The 26,275-nt window shown below is 43.7% G+C and overlaps 1 protein-coding gene across 3 annotated transcripts in view; it reads right to left on the bottom strand.

The window, feature by feature from the left end:
* Positions 1-26,275, bottom strand: part of TNS2 (tensin 2) — a 175,443-nt gene that overhangs the window by 101,474 nt on the left and 47,694 nt on the right. The window contains exon 1 of one of the 3 annotated variants that reach the window (XM_044287579.1): positions 12,159-12,286. The exons of the other annotated variants lie outside the window; for them this stretch is intronic. Coding sequence (XP_044143514.1) covers positions 12,159-12,224 — 66 coding nt within the window. The 5' untranslated portion in view covers positions 12,225-12,286. Of the gene's footprint in view, positions 1-12,158; positions 12,287-26,275 lie in introns of those variants that run through there. 3 annotated transcript variants of the gene reach the window in all.

The raw sequence follows: 26,275 nt of genomic DNA on the forward strand, positions 1-26,275 counted from the left end.
TTGGATGATTACGGCTTACAGCTTATGAAACCCCAAAGTCACAATTTTGAGGTCCCCTTTGCTCAGGGAGTACAGATTAATTAGCTGACTAGAGTGTGACACTTTGAGCCTAGAATATTGAACCTTTTCACAAAATTCTAATTTTAAGCTGCATTAATGCAATTCCGTTTAATTTGCATTACTGAAATAAATGTTTGCACGATATTCAAATTTTTCGAGTTTCACCTGTACTTTGTAGGGAACCACAAAGCTAGATTGGGCATGTATAGATCAGAATTGGGAGCCGTTAGAGGCATTGCTTAAGTAAAAAAATAATAATAATTCAGTCCCTTTTTGGGCTTTTCAAAAGTCAGGGGGTTTGATTGAGCATTTCCTTTGTGTTGAGATCGGACAAGTGGAGAGCAACAGGAACCAGCAGAAATCAGAACCGCAGATGTGGGGGAACGGTAAGGGGGAATACGTTTTATTTATTAGTAACCCACTGTGAGTCATATAGAAACAAATTAATTCTGCCGAAAAACCCTGTTAAAATGTTTTAATAGGTTCTTCTGGGAACACTATATCTCCTTATAGAGAGCGCCTAATCATAAATGGAGCTGTGTAGTTGTAAAGTAAGACAATAGCTCATTCACTCCTATGTATTTGACATTTCATGCCTTTTTATTTGCATGGGATTTTTTTTCAATACACAGCATTTTCCAACAGATACTGGACCGTAGCAGTCACTGGGTTGAATTTAAAAACCCATGTTCCGTGTTTTTATAGTTCCCATGCAAACATTCCATTTTTTTTTTTATATCTATATTTTAGCGTCGTTACAACAGCAAAAAATTGTTAATCTCTTCACAAAAAAGGTAACAAATACAGATAAAAAAATGGGCAACTAAAACACAGTGTGGAACAAAAACTAATACAATTTGGAACAAGAAATGAACACATTGCACATCTCTATTTGATCCGTACTTTCATATGCAATTGTGAAGGAGGCATAACATGACAGAAAATGCATTAAACTGAACATAAGACTAAGGCCTGCTGCACACGACCGTAGGTATCCAGTTGCCGTTTTGCGGATCCGCAATACACGGGCACCATTCCGTTTGCATTCCGCATCATGGATGCGGACCCATTCACTTCAATGTGTCCGCAAATCCGGAGATGAGGAATGGTGCGGAATGGAAGCACGGAACGGAACCCTACGGAAGCACTATGGAGTGCTTCCGTGGGGTTTCGTTCCGTACTTCTGTTCCGCAAGAAGATAAAACATATCTTATCTTTTTGCTGAACGGCCAGATCAGGGAAACATTAAAGTGAATGGGTCCGCAATCCGCTGAGGCTGCCCCACAGTCGGTGTTCATGCTTTGCGGCCCGCATTCTGTGGGCCGCAGCACGGCCACGGGCGCACACGTTCGTGAGCAGGAGGCCTAAGGCCCCTTTCACACGGGCAAGAATTCAGTGCGGGTGCAATGCGTGAGGTGAACGCATTGCACGCGCATTGAATCCGAACCCATTCCCTTCAATAGAGCTGTTCAGATGAGCGGTGATTTTTACGCATCACTTGTGCGTTGCGTGAAAATCGCAGCATGTTCTATATTCTGCGTTTTTCACACAACACAGGCCTCATAGAAATGAATGGGTCTGCGTGAAAATCGCAAGCATCCGCAAGCAAGTGCGGATTCGGTGCGATTTTCACGCATGGTTGCTAGGAGATGATGATAAAAGTCAATTTACTGTATTATTTTCCCTTATAACATGGCTATAAAGGAAAATAATAGCATTCTTAATACAGAATGCTTACTAAAATGTGGCTTTAGGGGTTAAAAAAATAAGTAAAAATTAACTTACCTCATCATGTTGTTCGTGCAGCCGGAATCATCTTCTTCTTTCAGGACCCGCAAAAGAACCTTTGATGACGTAATTGCGCTCACCACGTGGTGAGCGCGGTGACGTCAGCGCAGGTCCTGCTGAATGAAGATAGAAATATTCTATCTTCATTTAGCAGGACCTGCGCTTACGTAATCAAAGTTCCTTTTGCAGGTCCTGAAAGAAGAAGAAAGAAGATGATGCCGGCTGCGTGAACAACAGGATGAGGTGAGTTAATTTTTTTTATTTTTTAACCCCTAAAGCCACATATAAGTAAGCATTCTGTATTAAGAATGCTATTATTTTCCCTTATAACTATGTTATAAGGGAAAATAATAAAATATACAGAACACCTAACACAAACCCGAACTTCAGTGAAGAAGTCCGGATTCGGGTCTGGGTACCACAGTCAGTTTTTTATCACGCGCGTGTAAAATGCATTGCACCCGCGCAATAAAAACTGAACATCAGAACGCAATCGCAGTCAAAAACTGACTGCAATTGCGTACCTACTCTCACGATTTTCCCTGATCGCAGATGCAAAGCATTAGGACCTAATCCGGACACGCTTGTCTGCAAGGGGCCTAAAAGTGTACTACGTGTGCTAATAATAAACACATTATACATGCATGAACTTTAGTAAGCATGTACAAATACCGTTAGACCCCTTTCACACGGGCGAGTATTCCGCGCGGATGCGATACGTGAGTTGAACGCATTGCACCCGCACATGAGCAGTGATTTTCACGCATCACTTATGCGTTGCGTGAAAATCGCAGCATGCTCTATTTTGTGCGTTTTTCACGTAATGCAGGCCCCATAGAAATTAATGAGTGCGGATGCGGTGCGATTTTCACGCACAATTGCTAGGAGACGATCGGAATGGAGACCCGATCATTATTATTTTCCCTTATAACATGGTTATAAGGGAAAATAATAGCATTCTGAATACAGAATGCATAGTAAAATAGCGCTGGAGGGGTTAAAAAAATAAAATAAAATTTAACTCACCTTAGTCCACTTGATCGCGAAGCCGGCAACTCCTTCTGTCTTCATCTTAGCTGTGTGGAGGAAAAGGACCTGTGGTGACGTCACTCCGGTCATCACATGATCCATCACATGATCTTTTACCATGGTGATGGATCATGTGATGACCGGAGTGACGTCACCACAGGTCCTGTTCCTCCACACAGCTAAGATGAAGACAGAAGGAGATGCCGGCTTCGCGATCAAGTGGACTAAGGTGAGTTTAATTTTATTTTTTATTTTTTTAACCCCTGCAGTGCTATTTTACTATGCATTCTGTATTCAGAATGCTATTATTTTCCCTTATAACCATGTTATAAGGGAAAATAATACAATCTACAGAACACCGATGCCAAGCCCGAACTTCTGTGAAGAAGTTCGGGTTTGGGTACCAAACATGCGCGATTTTTCTCACGCGAGTGCAAAACGCATTACAATGTTTTGCACTCTCGCTGAAAAATGCCCGTGTGAAAGAGGCCTTAGGCTAGCTATACAGAGTAGGCTGAAGTCAGCTGAAGAAATATTGTGCTTGAGAAAGCTTCTCAGTTCCATCACAGGAATGAAAAACTGGATATCCATTCTAGATCTTCTACATGTCCCAGGGAGATAAGCTATGGCCAGAAGTGTCCCCTCTCCCTAGGCATAAAGAGAACCTGCCACTTATTTTCACTGTATTTAACCAATGGCAATGCAATGTAGCTCTGTCCACCATCATTAAAACTATACCTTTGTCAGGGTTATCCATATTTCTGAGCGCCATAAAATGAACTTTGGTATGCTAACAAGACTCAAAGTGCCCAGAGCCGTGTGATTAACGATGCCAGGAGGCCAAGTCTGACTACTTCGAAAGCCCAAGCCCACCTCTTCACTTGTCCCCATTACCTCCCCTTTAGCCTTCCAGTCCGCCCACTGGGAACAAGTGAAGATGTAGGCTTGTGCTCTTGAAGAAGGTGGGCTTAGGCTCCTGGAACCATAGACAGCTGCTGACAGATGTTTTGGGGTTCCTGCCCCTTGCAGGACAAGGTACTGATTGGCTAGGTGAGAGGTCATTGATGTAGCATACATACTTTAGCTGATTGGAGCATGCATGCTCATGGTGGGGTTGGGAGACATGTTTTTAGAATAACTGGTCAGCAAAGAGCTACCTAATGTTTGACTTTGTGATTCTCCACTGCTTTAGCACTTTTTAATTTAAAAAAGTGGGCCGCTCTCACCATTATTTTAAAAGGGGGTTAGGCTTAGTGGCCGCTGGTCAGACAGATTTATATATATATATATATATATATATATATATATATTTATATAATTTACTCTAGAAACTGGTGTAAATTATAGTGCAAATCTAGTTTTGATTTTCTGAATTGCCAAAAGATGTGCCAAATTTATTTAACTCCAGAATGTATCGGGTTTATACTGGTGTATGAAACACCAACCTAGGTAAATCGATCCCAAGATCTCTACATGTCCTTCGAGGTAGCGATGGAAAACCAAGATGAGAACATCCATGGTTTGTGTTCAAAATCGATATACAGTTTTTTTTTAACAAAGTGATTTCTTAGGAACCCACTGAACTTGGGAACTTTCAAAGTCCCAAGGAACACTGAGGGACATTTATTAAATGGAGCCTGTCATGAGGAAATTTACTGTCAACCCAGGCACAATGCCCTGTAGGGTTAGCTCAGTTGAATGTAATAATACAATTTTCACTTAGTCAGTCTTCCCTTCATTATGGAGAAAATATACATTTAACCAGCATGCAGATGAGCAGTTAAGTGCACCGAGGGCGAGTCCAAGCCACTCTGTACACCCTTGCTGATCCTGCTTCCTCTGCCATCTCATCCCTCTCCTTTTTGATTGACAGGGCCAAGTTCCTGCACAGTCACATCGCCCGGCCTATATTTTTCAATGTATTTAAACTAGAAGACTAGCATAAATGCATCAATGAAGCTCCACATGTATTTGCACAGTATACAAGAAAAACCTTCCCTGGGGACACATTAAATTCACTAGGAACAGACACACATTGGTTCTTCTGGACCTCACGTTCCCCGGGTACAAAAACAATCCAATTTATGAAATTGTAATAATTGCATTTCAACACCGATGCGCATGGGACCTTCAGCTGAATTTGTTAAACGTTACATTTGTTCCAATAACATGCAGTGACTAAGAATATCTTTTAAGCATGGCCAACAGATGTTCTCAGTTTTTTTTTTTTGTCATATAAATCTTTCCTTCTTTCCCATATTTTTACTTATTTGCAGAGAACAGAGTAGAATTGTTCTTTCTAAAATTAGTGGGAAACAAAGGGTGATTCTAGGCGAGGGTCCTTTTACACGGGCAATTCCTGCCCTTAACGACCAATAATCAACAGCATTTTGTTTGGTGCCTATTTAAATGGGTTGTCCCAAGATATAAACTTACCCCCTGCTCACAGAACAGGGAATTGGTAACTGATTGGTGGAGATGTGACTACTGGTTGCTATGAATTTAAATGAATAAACTGAGTGGCGGTTGGGCATATGTGCAGGATACCCATTTTCTTTATCAGTGGTGTCCCAGTAGTTGGACCCCCCACTGATCAGATACTTATTTCCTATCCTTTGGATAGGGTTATGTTAATATCTTGGAACAAACCATATAAGCCCAATTTAAACATAATAATCATTGTAGCATGCAAAGTGTAGTAGGACCAACAATGGTTCATCCCCATTTTATGGCAGCAGATCCTTTTTGCACGAGGAGAAATGCTGCTAAGAAACAATAATTATTGTTAACTTGTTGGTCTACTGATCGAGGGGAATTTTTACACATAACAATGATTGGGAACTAATGGTTGTAGGAACATTTGGCATAATGTAAACGCAGCTGAACAGGAAGACTCAGGAACACATCCAGTCAGGACCCAAGTAGAAGAGCCCACAGCCAGTCCGAGCACAGCGGAGATGGAGGCATCAGGGGCACAACACAAGGATAAGTACAGAGGAAACAGTCTGTCATCCACTGGGTCTAAAGACTTGAGGATTTTCAGAAAGCCCAGTGAACCCCTTTAATAAAAGGACAGTCATTTTTGATGGGTTATTTTATCGTCTATTGAGTTTTGGTGGACCAGACATCCTTGTGTGATACCAAATGACTCTTAAAAACTAAAGTAACATCGTATAAACCTCCCCCCCCCCCCCCCCATGGCCTTGTTGATCTTAGAAGCAGTTAACAGATAACTTCTGTATGAACCTGGAGGCTGCGTTGCCGGGGAGCCTTGGTTAATGTGTCAGTGATAAACATTAGACTGGAAGGCAATAACACGCATGATGGGCTTGACGTGTCATAAAGTATTCATATAAGACGCGCACAGGTATCTCTGCCATCATCTGGACAGGAAAATCTATTGAGTAACTGCTTCTGACCTCTCAGCTATTTCATTTATAGAAAGAAAATCAGGCGGTCCTCGACACGTGTGCACCATACTGCCCAGGAATCTATATGATGAAGTTTTGGCTTAAAGAAGTTGCAAATTAAATGGCCCTGTAAAAAGCTTACACGCGTAGTACTTGGCACTCTCTCTAAGCAGGCAGCCATTTCCATAGTCATGTAGTAATTGAGGCTGCTTGGCATCAAGTGTACTAGGGACTTGATCAAGCTTCTTGACCCAGACAACAAAGTCCATTCTAGTAGTGGAGGTCAAATGCCTCTTACAGTTATGGTTGATTCATGGGCAGCATCAGAGAGCAAAACATGCACCAACTTCCCTCACCATGGAAAGAAAAACTGGACAGGAACGAAATTGTCACAATCCAGTGTATTAAGGAATCTGATGGTCTCCCAATATTTCCATTCCATCACTACATTTTGGGTACTTCACATAAAAAAAAATCATACCATCCACTCTAACAAAATACATGGCACCCTTTTAGGGTATGTTCCCAGGTTCAGTGTATTTCCAAGAGGATCTGTGGCAGGAATCTGAGGCTAATCTTAGGCTTGCAGAGCTGCAAGAGTATTCATGGGGCTATTCAAAGACTTGGATTTGCCAGAAGAATGCACAATTGCATTCTTTTTCCTGTCGGACAGGCAAAAATCTGTGAAACATGTGGATGGCTGTAAAATATCCCCTTTACATGCGCTGGGTGTGGAATGTTAGTGGACTTGGTGGGAATTTAGGTACAGAAACTGCACCTAACCCATCATCAAATCCTGAAAGTGTGAAAGGGTCTTAAAGGGGTTCTTCAGGATTTAACAACTGGTGACATTACCCTATGATAGATCAATAATAGCAGATAGGCAAGTGTCTGATCGGGAGTAGCTCTGTCCATTGCCTAGTGGATGGAGGCTGGAGCTGGTTACTACAGCACTGCTTTCATTAAAGTGAATAGAATCAGCGAAGCTTTAACCAGTCCACTACACTATGCAGTTCTGGCACCCATTTCCAAAGCTATAGCTACTCCCAAATTGCCCATGGGCGCTTATGCAGTGACTCGGACCCTAGCCTATTGAATACTGTTGACCTATTCTAGGGGTAGGTCATCAGTTCTGAAATCCTGGAGAACCCCTTTAAGATCCTAGTTTATCTGCATCAAAAATGCTAACTACAATAAGGAGAGTGCAGCGGTATACACTCACCTAAAGAATTATTAGGAACACCTGTTCTATTTCTCATTAATGCGATTATCTAGTCAACCAATCACATGGCAGTTCCTTCAATGCATGTAGGGTTGTGGTCCTGGTCAAGACAATCTCCTGAACTCCAAACTGAATGTCAGAATGGGAAAGAAAGGTGATTTAAGCAATTTTGAGCAAGGCATGGTTGTTGGTGCCAGACGGGCCGGTCTGAGTATTTCACAATCTGCTCAGTTGCTGGGATTTTCACGCACAACCATTTCTGGGGTTTACAAAGAATAGTGTGAAAAGGGAAAAACATCCAGTATGCGGCAGTCCTGTGGGCGAAAATGCCTTGTTGATGCTAGAGGTCAGAGGAGAATGGGCCGACTGATTCAAGCTGATAGAAGAGCAACGTTGACTGAAATAACCACTCGTTACAACCGAGGTATGCAGCAAAGCATTTGTGAAGCCACAACACGCACAACCTTGAGGTGGATGGGCTACAACAGCAGAAGACCCCACCGGGTACCACTCATCTCCACTACAAATAGGAAAAAGAGGCTACAATTTGCACGAGCTCACCAAAATTGGACTGTTGGAAAAATGTTGCCTGGTCTGTTGAGTCACGATTTCTGATGAGTCCGAATTTGGCGTAAACAGAATGAGAACATGTATCCATCATGCCTTACCACTGTGCAGGCTGGTGGTGGTGGTGTAATGGTGTGGGGGATGTTTTCTGGGCACACTTTAGGCCCCTTAGTGCCAATTGGCCATCGTTTAAATGCCATGGGCTACCTGAGCATTGTTTCTGACCATGTCCATCCCTTCATGACCACCATGTACCCATCCTCTGATGGCTACTTCCAGCAGGATAATGCACCATGTCACAAAGCTCAAATCATTTAAAATTGGTTTCTTGAACATGACAATGAGTTCACTGTACTAAAATGGCCCCCACAGTCACCAGATCTCAACCCAATAGAGCATCTTTGGGATGTGGTGGAACGGGAGCTTCGTGCCCTGGATGTGCATCCCTCAAATCTCCATGAACTGCAAGATGCTATCCTATCAATATGGACCAACATTTCTAAAGAATGCTATCAGCACCTTGTTGAATCACTGCCACGTAGAATTAAGGCAGTTCTGAAGGCAAAAGTATGGTGTTCCTAATATTTCTTTTGGTGAGTGTATGTTGCATAGCTCCCTGACACATACCATGCTGTCAATGTTATATTTTCCTATACCCTGCTCTGCTCTAGGCTCTGAGAGCTGTATAATACTTTAAAGGATAAACCCAGTTTTCATAGATTTCCCGATAGAAGTTGCTCTTAACAGAAAAGTCCCTAAATCGTTATATTGAATAACTAGCTGAGCTTGCAGTTATCCTTGCCACTTAGTTTTATATGTTCATACAGCAAATCTATAACCCTTAATACGTTCATCTAGAGAAAAGGGGATGAGAAAGAATGACTTCAACCATTTGAGTCCAGTGATTGGCTGTAGTGGTGACCCGAACACTAAATTGCACGCGACCACTGCTGGCCACAGGTAAGTACGTTTTTTTCTTTATTTTATACAGTCCCCTGCTCCATGCAGATTTTTTTTTTAAATCCTGGGAAACCCCATTAAAGGGGTTTTTCCATCTGATAGGTGTTGAACCTGTTCCTATCTCAAGATTGGGACCCTGGCAAGCTCCACTGAATGGTGGCCGAGCATGCATGGTTTTCTTCATTCACTTCTAGGGGGTCTTTCGAAAATAGTTAAGCTATTTTGTGGCTATTTTTGGAAGTTCTATTGCAGTGAATAAAGAGAGCCACACCTCCATTCACTGCAGAATATGATGGGGTCCCATTTTTTGATAATCCAATATGTGACAGCACACCCAATTACAATTTGAATGAATTAATTTATTGGTCCAATCGGACACCAATATGAACACCCCAGAGAATCCCTAATTTATTGGTCCAGCTGAACAGTGCATTAAAGACAATAAGTGCATTATATGCGACGCTTCAGGCTTTGAGAATAGGAAGCCCTCTTTCTCAGTGCACATGTGGCACCTCCCTCGACGTGGACTGAGAAGCCGCACAAGCACTCAGTAGAGCTTGATAAAGGGCCTTCTAATCTCAAAGCCGCATATACCGAGTTTATAGTCTATGATGCACTGTGCAGCTGGACCAATAAATTCTCTGGAATTTTCATATTGACGGCCTATTCTGAGGATAGGTCATCAATATCAGACTCACTGGGGTCTGACTCCCAGCAACTCCACCAATCAGCTGTATGAAGTACCTGTAGAGCTCCGTGAGCATGTTCATCAGTCATATGGCCTAGGGTCAGCTCATTACCCACTCAAGTAAATGGGGCTCAGCTGCAATACCAAGCACAGCCGCTATATAATGGATGGCGCTATGCTTGGTAAACTGTGGAGAGGCCGTGAAGCTCACCAATGCACTGTGAGTGCTGCGGCCTTCTCAAACAGCCCCGTCAATCTCATGTTCATGACCTATCCTCTGAGGATAGGCCATCAATATGGAAATCCCAGAGAACCTCTTTATTTCATTCAAATTTGGTGTGCTCTCTCAGGAGAAAAGGAGACAGAAGACGGGCTGACACCACTTGGGTATAAGAACGGTCCTGTTCTTCAGATAAAAGTGAATCCCAGAGGTGGAATCAGCAAAAAGTGGCCACTTTAGCTGGCCAATGACACACTGTCATTGTCTGGAGAGCATTCAGTCATGTTTTGGGCCAATATTTGGATTTCACAAAGGAACTTCCTGAGAAAAATTATTCCCACAAGGATTGTTTGTCCAATGCCCGATGTCATATAATACACAATGCCAGTTTGAACAACTGTAATGGGCAAGGTGTATAGCCACTTTAAAAGTTTTTTTTCCAGCATCTAATATTGTTGACCTATCTTTGGGTTAGGATGGTCATCAATATCTGATAGGTGGGGGTCCAACACTCCGCATGCCCACAATCCGCTGTGCCCTGCAGCCTCCGTTGCTGGACCTAGCACTTTGAATGGAGCCAGGAGCACAGCTACTACACGTTCAACCGAACTGTGTTTCTGGCTCCATTCAAAGTGCTAGTTCCAGTGCCAGAGGCTGCAGGGAACAGTTGATCAGTGGGGGTGCAGGGTATCGGGCTCCCATCGATTAGATATTTATGCTGTATCCAGACAATAGTCATCAAAATAAGGAATCTGAAAAAAAAACTTTTCAAAGTCTTAAAGGGGTTATCTGACTTCCACAAATGGCATTTATCATGTAGATAACGTTAATATAAGGCACTTACTAATGTATTGTGACTGTCCATATTGCCTCCTTTGCTCATTTGATTAATGTTTCCATCACATTATACACTGCTCTTTTCTAGGAGATACGAGGTGGCCAGGGCAGGAGCTGCTGCACATGTGGGCTCCCACGGTCCTGGCCACCACAGATGCCTCTGGTTTTTCCTATAGTGTGCAACCACAGTCACCACTGCTGGATTGCAGGGTGGTCGTAACCAGTAAATACCAGCAGTGTATAATGTGATGGAAAAAAGAATCAAGCCAGCAAAGGAAGCAATATGAACAGACACAGTACATTAGTAAATGCCTTGTATTAACATTGTCTACATAATAAATGCCATGTGCTGAAGTGAGACAACCCCTTTAAGACTTACTTACATGGAAGTCTCTAAAAGCAGTTCCCTGAGGCCACTTTCACAGGACCAGAATATGATCTCATTTTAGGGGTCCATACTCCTATGGCGATTTAGATTTAATCCAGAAGAACCGTGGGAGGTCCAGATGTTGGAACATATGATGGAGATATATTACTGTATGACATCTACCATAAACTCATTGCTGTGTGTACATAAACACATACACCCCCATGCAGTATAGTCCTCAAAAAAGATATTTGCTCTACATTGAGGCAGGTGATACATGACATAACTGCAGTCCTTTATGTGATGAGCATGATAAATACTATCAAGAGACTTTCTTTCACCTGGGGCAAAGGTTCGTTTTTCTGCCCTAAACCTGTATCTAAATACCCTGGCCAACGCAAAGTGGTATGGTGATGCCTTGGCTCTCAGCACCTGGTGGATATACTCCCAAAGTTCCTTCTCCCAGCTATGGCCACGATAGACCTCAATATGGTCAGCATGTGCTGATCTATGGACTGTAGTTGGAGGGTGGTGTGGTGTCACATGGATGTGGGATTTGTGTGTCCACTGGGAACTATGTATGACGTCTACGTGACTGAATGTATGTAAACAGCGTGCCAAACCCATATTGTTTCCCTCAACCACAGGCAAAAACTAAATTTGAAGTCTGCATCTATAACATATATTACAAATCCAGTTGTAGTAGTAGTACACACACTGCAGCATGAACACAAGCTACGATGACACCGCTAGAATACATCCCATTACATGCACATACCGTTATCCCTCCTTCCATCAGTTTTCTAGAGCATCATTTTCCCAGCCACTTTGTTAGAAGTTTAAAGGCGCTGAGATGCATGCATCCTACTGGAGACAACTATGTCCTTGCACACTTCATGACTCTCCATCTCCATCCCTTAGGCTCCTCTCACACTTCTATCCCAGAAACGCATCAAACACATGTACATGCTCATTGTGCCCTTAGGTTTTAGTTACAGACCCCCCCATACCGTGACACAGTTGAAACTCCTGCTCAGCCCTCTCAGCACCTCCTGAAAAGACCTCCTAGGCTTCATGGTTAATGTTCAGCACCCCTCAGGCTGCGCTCTGGAGGAGCTGTGTGTGTAGTCAGTGTGGGGGGCTGTGCGGGGAGTGGTGGCCGATCAGGGCGGACAGAGGATGTGATGTTGGGGGGAAGGACATGATGGGGGGAACTAGCCTTTCCTGAAAGACAAAGCTCACATTTCCTCCCCACCTAAACTTAAGCATGGAACTTAACCACTGCACTGCCATCTCCATTTCCATACATGCAGCTACGTGGGGGATCACACTGGAAGGTTGTAATGACATATTTTTGGACCTAACAAAAGGTTCTCAAGTATCAATCAACAGCATTTTCTAAAAATAATGCAGCAATGCTTTGCATGCTGCCCCAGTATGCTCGGCTTACATATAACATCTGCATTTGAGTATAATTAGAGAGCTAATCCACCAGGCACCCATACATTGCGGACAAGTATACGAGCATTTCTTACTGAAGATAAGAGCAGGGTGCGTAAAGGGTGGCACAAAGGGACCAGCTGAACTGTATATTCTACTCTTTATGGTTTATAAATACAATGCGAGAACTACAGTAAAGACTGATACAAAGGCAAAGCAGCTGGAGAAAGGTTTTGCAATTGACATTAGCATTATAAGAGGCAGATTAACTCAGAAATGACCACATAGAATACTAATGGGCTTCACTCAAGTGGAAAAAACGTGAACTTACATTTCCACTCATTTCACAGGTGTGACATCAAATAGTGACCACAAAGCATTAACCGGCACTAAACTTATCATTTCTCATCATCCATCTTAATACCAATGTTTGGATCTATAAAAATTGTTGTGGTCATAAGGTGACGTGATATTCAGGCCAAAAACTAAGTTGACAACTTACAACGAACTTTTTATTGTCGATCTGCACAACCAAAATTAAAATACCATATTTTTTGCTCCATAAGATGTACTTTTCCACCCCAAAAGTGGGGGGGGGGGGGGGGGGGGGGGGGGGAATATCAGTGCATCTTATAAAGCGAATTCTAATGAGCGCTTCCATTAGTAAACAGTAGGATCGAGGAGCGGTGAATATAGCGCTCCTGGTGCTGGCTCTACTCACCGCTCCCTGGTCTTCTGCCGGGCACCCACTGCTTACAGTGTCAAGATGTAGTGCACTATGACCTGCAGCGTCGACAGAAGACCAGGGAGCGGCGAGTGCAGGAAGAACGCGCTGGATCTCACGAGAGGCGGCTTCGTCTAGAGCAGGAGAGGTAAGTTAATTTATTTGAGGTCTGATGGGTTCTAATCTGAGGTCTGATGAGGAATAGGGAGTCTGTATTAGGGGTGTGATCTGTGGTCTGATTTGGGGGTCTTATGAAGATTGGGGGTCTGATCTGAGGTCTGGTGTGGATCGGGGGTCTGATCTGAGATCTGATGAAACATCTTTTTTTTTTTTTTTTTTTTTTCCTCCTCTAAATCCTAGGGGCGTCTTATGGACAATAATATGGTAAATATTCAGAAATGTACTTCACTGGAGACAGGGGAAATCAAATTCCACGTGCTTGCTATCTGTTACTATAGGTGTCACTTACAGGGGCTGTATTGCATTCACCTCAGCAGCACCGGCCCCTCTGCTTGCCTCCTTTAGAGAATGCAGCTTGTTGGAAAAGTAGTGATAGTGGCAGGGCAGCTGTAGAGAACTCAACTTCCTCAAATCTCCACTCTACTATCACTCGAAACGCTATTTAGCAATTGCTGATGGCGTCTGTTGGGCAGATTAGTGGAATCTGATTTTCTATTCACTGAATTGCACCTTCCAAAATAGAGTAGTTAGTATAACAGAAGAATTTAAAGGGGTTCTCCGGGACCTTACTATTGAGGGCCTATTCTTAGGCTAGATCTTCTGCTGAAAGCCCCGAGGAGCAGTGTGGAGGATTGGAGTGGTAGTGGCACTGGCAGCAATAGTCAATCACAGTGGCAATCCTCAGAGCAATGCTCCCTAGGGCCAGGCAGTGATAGAAGTGCACACCCTTTCTTCCCTCAGGGCACACCATGATGTTGGGGCTCCTACCTGATGATAGTTCGGGTGCCCTTGGTGTTGTGAGTTTGGTGCGGGTGCAAGGCAGGAGATGTGGGTGCAGTGGCCAGCGTTAGGTGCTGGAGTCATTAGCCAGACCAAATGTAGAAAATAAACAAGTCTCCCCTTACTAAAGTGCAGAGTGTGAGTTGTAGTGCAACCAAAACACAGTTCAAACAATTGACAGTTCAATTCTCAGATAGCAATATATGTACAGTATACAGGTCAGGACAGGGATTTTACTACTCTTCCTCTAAATCCATTAACCCCTGACTGATCCATACAGTGATATGCTGTTACATCACAAGACATTAACATATTAAATAACATTAAATAACATTACATGACAAGAACAGTTTGCAAGTACCCTATTCTGGGGTACTGCCCATCAATATCAGACTCCCATCACTCCTGCTGGAAACAGACAATGGAACTACAAAGCTGTAGTGGATGGAACTGGTGGCTGAAGCGTTGCTCCCATTCCCTTTGACTTCCATTATCCTCCATCTCTGGAGAGTATACTGTGTAAAACTACATTTAGAAGCCACAAGAAACTGAATTGTGCTGCACGTTACAAGCACATAGCCTCATACAACAGGAAAGAACCGTCTCTAAGATTAAGGACCCGTGTAAAATGTCTCATCCTCCCAGACCTAGCCCCTGTTTCCTCAGGTGATAAGGTTACCATTTATGCTGAACACGTAAATACTTTGTCATCTTAGGCTACTTTCACACTAGAGTTTCTATTTTCCGGTATTGAGATCCGTCATAGGGTCTTAATACCGGAAAAAAACGCTTCCGTTTTGTCCCCATTCATTGTTAATGGGGGACAAAATGTAACTGAACAGAACAGAACACTCCAAAATGCATTCCGTTCCGTTTGGTTGCGTTCCCATACCGGAGAGCTAATCGCAGCAAGCTGCGGTTTTCTTTCCGTCATGGGATGCGGAGCAAGATGATCTGTCATGACGCACAATGCAAGTCAATGGGGACGGATCCATTTTCTCTGACACAATAGAAAAGGGATCCGTCCTCTTTCAATAGACTTCATGACTGATCCATCTTGGCATTGTTAAAGATACTACAACCGGATCCGTTCATAACGGATGCAGACGGTTGTATTATCAGTAACGGAAGTGTTTTTGCTGAACCCTGCCGGATCCAGTAAAAACACCAGTGTGAGAGTAGCCTTAAAGGAATTCTCTATACAAGCTCCTTTTCTATGTTTTATTAAGAGGACAGGGAGAGTGGTTATGGAATCACCACTACACTTACAGTGTTCTTTGCAGATTGTCCGGACACGACCAGACTGGTTAGTTTCTTCAGGTCTTCTTCAGCACATGACCAACCAGACTGTGATCTGAGGGCAGAGAAGGGGCTTAGATACATGGAAGATTCTAAACGACCCCCACGGAATGACACTTGTCAGCCATGGCTGCTATATGTCCTATTTTCCCTACGCAGGCATCTACGTATTTTAACGGTAAGACTTAAAGGGGTTGTCTCATCACAGACAATGGGGGCATAACTCTAGGATATGCCCCCATTGTTTTATAGGTGCTCTTGGACCCACACCTATATCGAGAATGGAACCCCGAAAGTGTTGGAGGGCACACTGCGCATGCATAGCCGCCCTCCATACATTTTCTATGGGGCCACCAAAAAAAGCTGAGCGCTGGCTTGGCTATTTTCGTTGGGCCCATAAAACTAAATGGGAGCGGTGGCCGGTCATGCGCGGTGCACACTTGGTGGTGGCCGGACCAGAGTCCTCCAGCCACCACCTTGTGGGGCTTCATTCCCGATATAGGTGCGGGATTTTAGGCTGCGGCTACATGTTTTGGGCGACATGGCATCTGAAGATTGTGATTGCTGTTGCAGTGCGACACACGACCTACTGCAAAACTGCTTAAAAATACAACATTTTTGTATTTTTTATTGCAAGATGCAAGTCACACAAGACGTTGCTATCATAGACCACAATGCAAAGTGTTGCAAACAAGTCGCACAAATGTTTTTTGCTGCACAACTTTTCTGATATCTGCAGTCACCTGACACATTGCTGTGTGGCCTCAGACAAAGGCCTCTTTCACACTACAGTATGTTGCATTCAGTGTTTTGCGTTCCGTTTTTCACGGATCCGTTGTTCCGTTTTTTGCTTCCGTTGTGGTTCGGTTTCCGTTCCGTTGTTCCGTTCCGTTTTTCCGTATGGCAAATACAGTATACAGTAATTTCATATTAAAAATTGGGCTGGGCATAACATTTTCAATTGATGGTTCCGCAAAAAACGGACAAAATGTAACTGAACAGAACAGAACACTCCAAAATGCATTCCGTTCCGTTTGGTTGCGTTCCCATACCGGAGAGCAAACTGGGCATGGGCATAACATTTTCAATTGATGGTTCCGCAAAAAACGGACAAAATGTAACTGAACAGAACAGAACACTCCAAAATGCATTCCGTTCCGTTTGGTTGCGTTCCCATACCGGAGAGGCCTAAGGCCTCTTTCACACTACAGTTTTTTGCGTTCCGTATACGGTCCGTTTTTTGCGTTCCGTATACGGTCCGTATACGGAACCATTCATTTCAATGGTTCCGCAAAAAAACGGAATGTGTTCCGTATGCATTCCGTTTCCGTATTTCCGTTTTTCCGTTCCGTTGAAAAGATAGAACATGTCTTATATTTGGCCGAGAATCACAGTCCGTGGCTCCATTCAAGTCAATGGGGCCGCAAAAAAACGGAACACATACGGAAATGCATCCGTATGTCTTCCGTATCCGTTCCGTTTTTTGCGGAACCATCAATTGAAAATGTTATGCCCAGCCCAATTTTTAATATGAAATTACTGTATACTGTATTTGCCATACGGAAAAACGGAACGGAACAACGGAACGGAAACGGAACCACAACGGAAGCAAAAAACGGAACAACGGATCCGTGAAAAACGGAACGCAAAACACTGAATGCAACATACTGTAGTGTGAAAGAGGCCTAAAGGTATTCAATCAAATGCAAATCAAAATCTATCTATCTATCCATCCATCCATCTAGCATGTGTGTATGTTCTCGAGTTGAAGTGGTCTTCTTAGCGTATGTTCTTGCCCAGTCTTTGTGTCCAGATTCTGTTTCCTATCTGACAGCGCTCTCTATTATATACAGAGAGTCTTTGTATTTATTTAGAACCATTTCTGGGATGTCTATTTTTTGGTGCACTGGATACTTATGGAAGGCATGTGTCGAGGGCTCTCTTCCAGTACTTAATTTAGATGGCCGAGGTTAGTAAAACAAACAACTCTTCAAAAACTTGCTGGTAATGGATTTTAGCGATTAAACAAAAACCCGATGAGATAAACCCATCATTGGATGAAGATAATGAGGGCTTTTTTATATTTCTTATCTAAAAAAAATATTTTTTTCCTTTCTTATGAGTGATGTATTGCATCCTTAGGTAAAGGCAGGGACAGTGGCAGAGGTGAACCCCTCTCTGGACCCCCCTGGGATAAGCTTCCTGTCATTAAAGGGCTTCTGTCACCCCACTAAACTTTTATTTTTTTTGTGTACTTATAATCCCTATACTGCGATTTATCCATACATAATGTGATTAATCATTTTGGTTCAGTAGATTTAGCTAAAAACGTACTTTTATAATATGTAAATTATCTGTCTACCAGCAAGTAGGGCGGCTACTTGCCTGTAGCAGCCGCATCCTCCTATCATAATGACGCCCCCTCCGCATGTTGATTGACAGGGCCGGGGAACGGGATCATTCTTTGTTGGCCCTGTTTGCATTCAAGATCTCGTGCCTGCGCCATACCTGTCTTCAATCGGCGCAGGCGCACTGAGAGGCTGACGATCGCTCGACCGCCCCATCCTCAATGCGCCTGCGCCGATGACGTCACATCTACACCCGGCGCAGGCGCATTGAGGATGGAGCAGCCGAGCGAGCGCCCGCCTCTCAGTGCGCCTGCGCCGATTGAAGACAGGTACGCCGAGATTTTGAATGCAAACAGGGCCAGCAGAGAGCGATCCCGTTCCCTGGCCCTGTCAATCAACATGCGGAGGGGGCGTCATTATGATAGGAGGATGCGGCTGCTACCAGCAAGTAGCCGCCCTACTTGCTGGTAGACAGGTAATTTACATATTATAAAAGTACGTTTTTAGCAAAATCTACTGAACCAAAATGATTAATCACATTATGTATGGATAAATCGCAGTATAGGGATTATAAGTACACACAAAAAAAAAAAACAGTTTAGTGGGCTGACAGAAGCCCTTTAATGCCAAATAAAGAACTAAATAAATAACATTCTGAACTTAAAAATTAGACTGCTATGTGTGGTCAAAATGACGTCTGTACTATATGCAATGTACAGTATATATAGGGCAGGCGCCATTTTGTGCTGCAAAACTACAGCGCTCTAGATTTTTTTATTATTGAAGCACAATTTTTACCCCTAACTTACCCCTAGTCAGTTATATGCTTGACCAAATATAGCAGTCAAATTTTTAAGTTTAGAATTTAGTATGGCCCGCAAACAATGTTACAAATATCCAAATGGCCCTCGGCAGGAAAAAGGTTCCCCACCCCTGTCTTTTACAAGGTAGTACCAAAGTAGCTGATTACAGAATCACACCAAACGGAATCAAGGTGACAAACCTTTTAAGAAATTGTCAAATGGTTTGTTTTTAAACTTGTTCCTCTGGGCCGCCACAGTGGGAGCAACACATTCTCCCAGATATTTTTCCCTAAAGAGGGGTTACCAAACCTCCGACAAGCCCTGAATCACCTACATGAGGGCCATCCAAGGCTTCCTCTCCTCAGGCTGCCACAACAACAAGCGCATCAGCAAATTGCTGTCATACCACCAGCCGGGGCAGACAGGCTGCTTCCAGGACAAGGACAACAGCGGGAGTGATATCTCTAACTATCCCGTTAAGAACTTCACTGTCAGCCTATCCTACAGACTATGTCATGGCCATGTACTATTCTACACCTGTTTAGCTCTTTATGAGCTATTTTAACTCTTTTAATGCTTTTTAAATGTGGGGAAAGTTTTACATAATTAATTCCCTTCAAATAATGGCCCATCTTTTTTACCTACATACATTTTCTATAAAATATTTTAATCCATGCACCAGACTGGGCTCATATGTTATAGTGCAGTGGTTTCCAAAAATTTCAGGCCAGCTGACCTGAATCTGGCTAAAAATCCCAATGAGGGACTCTAAACATTCCCCACGCAGAAAACAGGTCATGAAATCATAGCATACCAATGTCCTAACATAGGGAGAGCTGAGGAGCACTTTGCTAGATGATAAAGTGAATCAGTTATTATAAGAAATGCTCTACCAAATGAAAGATGTCATGACTGGATGGAGAATGGATCCTAACCTATGTAACTGGTGCTACTATATCAATCTGGCCCTCTGTCCAGTATTTATTCTTGCCTAGGGCCTCTAAGGATGGCATTTAAAATGTACAAGTAAGTGTTGTGTCAGTTTATTTTTAATATAGTATAGGGACAGGATGCTAAACATTTTTGTAATGTACTTTATTAGGGAAATATGTCTCTTTGTACTAGAAAACAGGGTGTAAAGGGTCTTCTTAGCAAAGCTGTAACAGCGTCACACTTGCGGCTACTTTCACACTTGCGGCAGGACGGATCCGACAGGCTGTTCACCATGTCGGATCGTCCTTCCGCTATTTCGCCGGACATGCAGGACTTTTTAGTCCGGCGGCTTTCCCCGTGCACCGCCTTGCTGCGCCGGAGTTCCGCCCCCGTCCCCTTTATAGTCAATGGGGACAAAGCGGCAGTCCGGCGGCAAAGCAAAATAGCTGAAGGACGGATCCGACAGGGTGAACAGCCTGTCGGATCCGTCCTGCCGCAAGTGTGAAAGTAGCCTTAATAAGAAGATGCTGTCTGCAGTCTTCAGAATTTTACTGAGCGCTGAAGACACCAGTGTGTAACATGCAGAGGCTTCCAGCCTGTCGCTTGTCACTACTCCAGGCCCTGACTATGTACATGTGCCCGTGCCTATCTGACCTGTTCCACACGGGTGTCTTCAGTGCTCAGTAAACCGCTGAAGACTGAAGACAGACTCTCCTTATTAAGGGCTCACTCAGACAGCCAAATGCGGATCCGTTTTTGTTTTTTTTGCGGACAGTTCAGCATGTCCGCAAACAAACTGATTTCTTTCCGCATTTTTGGGGACCCATAGACTTCAAAGGGGCCACGTCCTGATTTTAACTGACAAGTATAGGACATGTTTTATTTGTTTTGCAGAGCTGTAGAACAGAAGAAAAGGGCTCCATAGAAGTGAATAGGTCTAAGTCTAATCCGCAAAATAACGCATCCACATTTTTGCGGATAGCATACGGCCATCTGAATGAGCCCTAAGGCTCAGTCAGAGCTTTGCTGAGAAGACTCTTTACACCCTGTTTTCTAGTACAAAGAAACACATTTTCCTAAAAAAGTATATAACAAAAATATTGCCGTCCGTACACAATGTTATTAATAAACGGAAATGACAGTTACACTTTAGGACCTATAGGCGGATCGGTAGACGCTCACCATTTACACCATTTTGTGCCTCACAGAATTTCTCTGTAATACAGTAAATCATGGAGAACATCACCGTTTTTCTCTAGATGAAGTGTCTACCTATAAAATCAGAGTATTAATATGAAAATTGAGTTATCACTAGAAGACATATCTTCAGGCGATCACGATCTCAAAGTATAAACTGAAAACATATGTGGAGCACATTGCCGCACGGATCAGTCAATAAATACACATGTACGGATTTTCCTATTAGACTATAGCTGCCTCGCGTTGTCAGAAGATACTCTCACCAGGGCAGCTGTAAGGTATATCAGGCTGCCATCACTATGAAAACGTTACTTGCATGAAACAAAAACTCAGCAAAGTTTCGCAAAATACATTTATTTATTTTTGTATAATGAAAAAGTAAGCAATTTTCAAATATACTTTATGTATCCATTTCTAACAGTTTTCAGGATCTCTGCATGCTAAAATTTGATACTAAAATACTCCTTCAGGGTATGGGCACATTTTCCTCAGCAGAATTTCCACCGCAGATTTGGCTGCAATTCAGCCACCATTTCCATTGCAGATTTATTTTTTTGGGACAGTGTGTGGATGAAATTGTGAACATTTTCATCCATTTTTCTTCTACTATAAGGGTACAGCGACACAGAGTCAGAAATGTAATTCACACTCGCGTTCGGTGCGGATCCGTCTTGTATCTGCACAGACGGATCCGCACCAATAATGCAAACGCTTGCATCCGTTAATAACGGATCCGTTTGCATTATTCATTCAACAAAAAGTCTAAGTCACAACGGATCGCTCTTGACTTACATTGAAAGTCAATGGGGGACGGATCCGTTTTCAATTGCACCATATTGTGTCAGTGAAAAACGGATCCGTCCCCATTGACCTACATTGTAAGTCAGGACAGATCCGTTTGGCTCCGCATCGTCAGACGGTCACCAAAACGCTGCAAGCTGCGTTTTAGTGACAGTCTAAAAAATGCAACGGAGACCAAACACAGCCAAATTGATGCTCAGAATGCATTGGGGCTGAACTGATCCGTTTTGGGCCGCTGTGAGAGCCCTGAAACAGATCTCACAAGCGGACCCAGAAACGCCAGTGTGAAAGTAGCCTATGTCTGCGCCTGGGGACCGGTGTAGATCTGTCCACAACTGTGCCAGACAAATACCACTGCGTGCAGCCTTATCTCTGAATGCTAGTGTGAAATTAGCCTTACAAGTGGTGCAAATTGGCGCATTTGCACAAAACTAGGGTTTCAACAATTTTTTACACCTACTTGGAAGCGGCAGGGCTTACCTGGAAGGGTTGTGGCTTTATGTGAAAGGGGCATGGCTTAAAAGTCAACATTTTGCATCAAAATTGCACCACAATTCTGTCTCAAGGTAAGCCAAGCAATAGTATATACACGTCGCTGGACAAAAGAGTCTATTCCTGCAGCAAAATCCAGTCGCACCACTCTGAAAATTCTAGGGTAGCCTGTCTAAGTTGACGGCGCGCCATTTACACAATTAGTAAAACTGAACCCATGTTCTTTGTCTCAATGAAAATTCTCTTCCCTGGATACAAATGTGTGACCCCTAAGATGCCATTAGTTTAAAGAGGTTCTCTAGATTTTTTAAACTGATGATTTTTCCTCTGGATAGAACCATCAGCATCTGATCGGCAGGGATCCAACACCCAGGACCCCCGCCGATCAGCTGTTTGAGAAGGAAGCGGCGCTCCAGGAGAGCCGCGGCCTTCTCACAGTTTACTGCAAAACCAGTGACGTCACGACTAGTATCAGTGGCCTGGGCGGGGCTAATCTCCATTCAAGGGAACAGAGCTTAGCCGCACCCAGGCCATTGATACAATTCGCGAAGTCACTGGGCCGGCGGTAAAAAGCGAGAATACTGCGGCGCTACTGCCAGCGCCGCTGCCTTCTCAAACAGCTGATCAGCGGCGGTCCAGAGGATAGATCATCAGTTTTTAAAAAACCCCTTTAAGGCTACTCTCACACTGGTGTCTTTGCTGGATCCGTCAGGGTTCAGCAAAAACGCTTCCATTACTGATAATACAACCGCCTGCTTCCGTTATGAACGGATCCGGTTGTATTATCTTTAACATAGCCAAGACGGATCCGTCATGAACTCCATTAAAAGTCAATGGAGGACGGATCCGTTTTCTATTGTGTCAGATTTTGTCAGAGAAAATGGATCCGTCCCCATTGACTTGCATTGTGGATCATGACGGATCTCTCTTGCTCCGCATCCCATGACGGAAAGAAAACCGCAGCTTGCTGCGGTTTGCTCTCCGGTATGGGAACGCGACCAAACGGAACGGAATGCATTTTGGAGCATTCTGTTCTGTTCATTTACGATTTATCCCCATTGACAATGAATGTGGACAAAACGGAAGCGTTTTTTTCCGGTATTGAGACCCTATGATGGATCTCAATATCGGAAAATAGAAACTCTAGTGTGAAAGTAGCCTTAACCTCTGGATGCAAACAAGAATGTTTAAATTCACTGACGGCAAGCAGACATTTTGAAAAGGCCTCATGCACACGTTGTTCCGTGATCCGTGTCTGTTTTTGTTTCCGTGTGTCTTCCTTTATTTTTGGAGGATCACCAGACATGAAGGAAAGTTAAAAAAAAGTCAAGTTTGCCAATGCAAATGATAGGAAAGCAACAGACGCGGATGACAATCTTGTGTGCCTCCGTGTTTTTTCACTGACCCATTGACTTGAATGGGTCCGCGAACTGTTTTCTGTGAAAAAAATAGGACAGGTTATATTTTTTTGACGGACTGAAACCACGGATCACGGACGCGGATGACAAACGGTGCATTAGCCGAGTTTTCAACGGACCCATTGAAAGTCAATGGGTCCGCAGAAAATCACGAAAAACAGAACAACGGACACGGAATGAAACAACGGTCGTGTGCATGAGGCCAAAGGGTGAGGAATTTAAGGGGGTTCTCCAGGCTTTTCAGAAAAAAACTGAGTTTTCAGATCTAGTGGAGGCAACAAGTTGAGGGCTCATGCACACAAACATATTTTTTGTCCGTGTCCGTTCCGTTTTTTTTTTTTGTCTGTATGCAGAACCATTCATTTCAAAGCGGCCACAAAAAATGGAAATGACTTTGTGTGCATTCCGTATCTGCTGTATGTCCTGAAGACGGTTCCGCAAAAAAATAGAACATGTCCTATTCTCGGCCGTTTTGCGGACAAGGACAGGCATTGTTACAATGGATCCGCCAAAAAAATGCATATACAACGGACGTTTTGCAGACCGCAAAATACATACGATCGTGTGCATGAGCCCTTAGCTGAATGGAAAGACTCGAGAACACATCCAGTTGGCACCTGAGCGGAAAAGCCTGCAGCAGAGACGTCAGCGTCGGCGGCCTGACGGAGGGGTTAGTACTGACAAAACTATCTTGCCTCCACAGGGTCAGAACACTCCAGGTTTTTCTGGAAAACCAAGAGAACCACCTATTAATGCAAAGCATATTAGAAAACGTTTCCCAATATAATAAAGTATACAACGTTTAATTACAAACCCATTTCATAATCTTTGAGAGGATCTTTTTAATTGGAGCATGTAACGTTCCATAAATATACAGCTCTGGGACGTGATCAAGGGTGCGCAAGATGGTATCATCGTCAGTCATTGTTTCTCAGACATGTTGCAGATTTGAAAGTGTCTTGTGCGTTGTTTGCATGTGACAACCAAGCGGATCGCAGCAGGGTTCCAGCAGGAAGAGATAAAGGAGGACTACTCTGCAGTTTCCAAACAGGAAACCATTCAACAACACTGAATCAGTTTCTGATAGGAAGTCGTTGATGGGACCCCTCTCGTACACACAGTGACAGGAAGCACTTCATTAATTGTTCGATATGTAGCGGCACTGATGACTTCTATTGATAGGAGTCATTGTTACTGGTCTCGCTGAAACATGGAGTCATTAGAGGATTCGATTAGAGGATCAGACCACTCACTACACTGTGCAAATATGGCCCCTCTCACACGAACGCAATGCACGCGCACTGACCCATTCGCTTGAACGGAGTCCGCGATCCGTCCGTTCCACAAAAAGATAGGAGAAGTTCTATATTTTTGCGGAACGGAACCCCACGAAAGCACTCCGTGGTTCCGATCTGTTCCGCACCGCATTTAAGTAAATGGATACGCATCCGGTGTCCCGTGTATTGCGGACCCACCGTATGCAGGCCTATGAATGAGCCCCAAACCACAACTGATGCTTCCCAGCAATCCACAAAAGGGAAGACGACCGCCAGGACTGGGAGAACTGGTAGCACTCTGCCCCTTGTTATAAAGCTGCCTACTAAATAAGGGCTCATACACACGACCGTATGTATTTTGCGGTCCACAAAAAAAGAAGAAAAAAGATCCGCAAAGAAAAAGAATGACTTCCCTGTGATATTCATGTTGGATACGCTTTTTTGGCCGATCCATTGTAACAATGCCTGTCATTGTCCGCAAAACGGACAATAACAGGACACGTTCTATTTTTTTGCGGAACGACATACAGAAATGAATGGAAACTGAAAAAAAATATATGTTCATGTGCATGAGCCCTAAGCCATATTAGGGAGCTGTTCAGGCTGTTCAGGCAATTCCCTATAAATTGGATCTGTTTTACACGGGAACGCATACCTGTATTTACACTGTATCCGCATCTCAGCCTTTCTGATATTTTGGTGCCCCACCTACTAATAATAAGAAGATCAATCTATTGTGATCCACCACATCACCTCACTGCAAGAAGAGATCTTAAAAATTGCGAGGAACTGTATTGGAAAATTCACACAGTCAGTGTTTGGTCACGGTTTGATCAGTGATTGTGAGCCAAAACCAGAAGTGGAGGCTACACAGAGATAAGGTATAATGAAAACCTGTTTTGTGTCTTTGATCCGCACCTGGTTTTGGCTCATAATCACTGATGAAAGTCACTGACCAAAACACTGACTTTGTAAAAGCGGATTAACTGTTAGGGCTCATGCACATGAACGTATTTTTGGTCCGTGTGCATGAGCCTTTAATTATACAAAAAATAAAACTATGGCCGAATGCACACGGCCATGTTCCGCGGCCGAGAGCGGTCCGTGGTATGCCGGGCTAGATTCCTGTTCAGAGCAGGAGCGCACGGCATCATTGGTTGCTATGACGCCGTGCGCTTCATGCCACTGCTACACTACAGTAATACACTCGTATAGTGTATTACTGTAGTGCAGCGGCGGCATAAAGCGCACAGCGTCATAGCAACCAATGACGCCATGCGCTCCTGCTCTGAACAGGAATCCAGCCCGGCATACCACGGACCGCTCTCGGCCGCGGAACACGGCCGTGTGCATTCGGCTTATGGCTACACATAGAATCTGTGTACTGCTACTGATGATTTTTAAAGAGGATCTGTCCCTTCTCCTAGCGTGC

This window comes from Bufo gargarizans, chromosome 3 (genome assembly GCF_014858855.1).
Source record: "Bufo gargarizans isolate SCDJY-AF-19 chromosome 3, ASM1485885v1, whole genome shotgun sequence".
Lineage (NCBI taxonomy): Eukaryota > Metazoa > Chordata > Amphibia > Anura > Bufonidae > Bufo > Bufo gargarizans.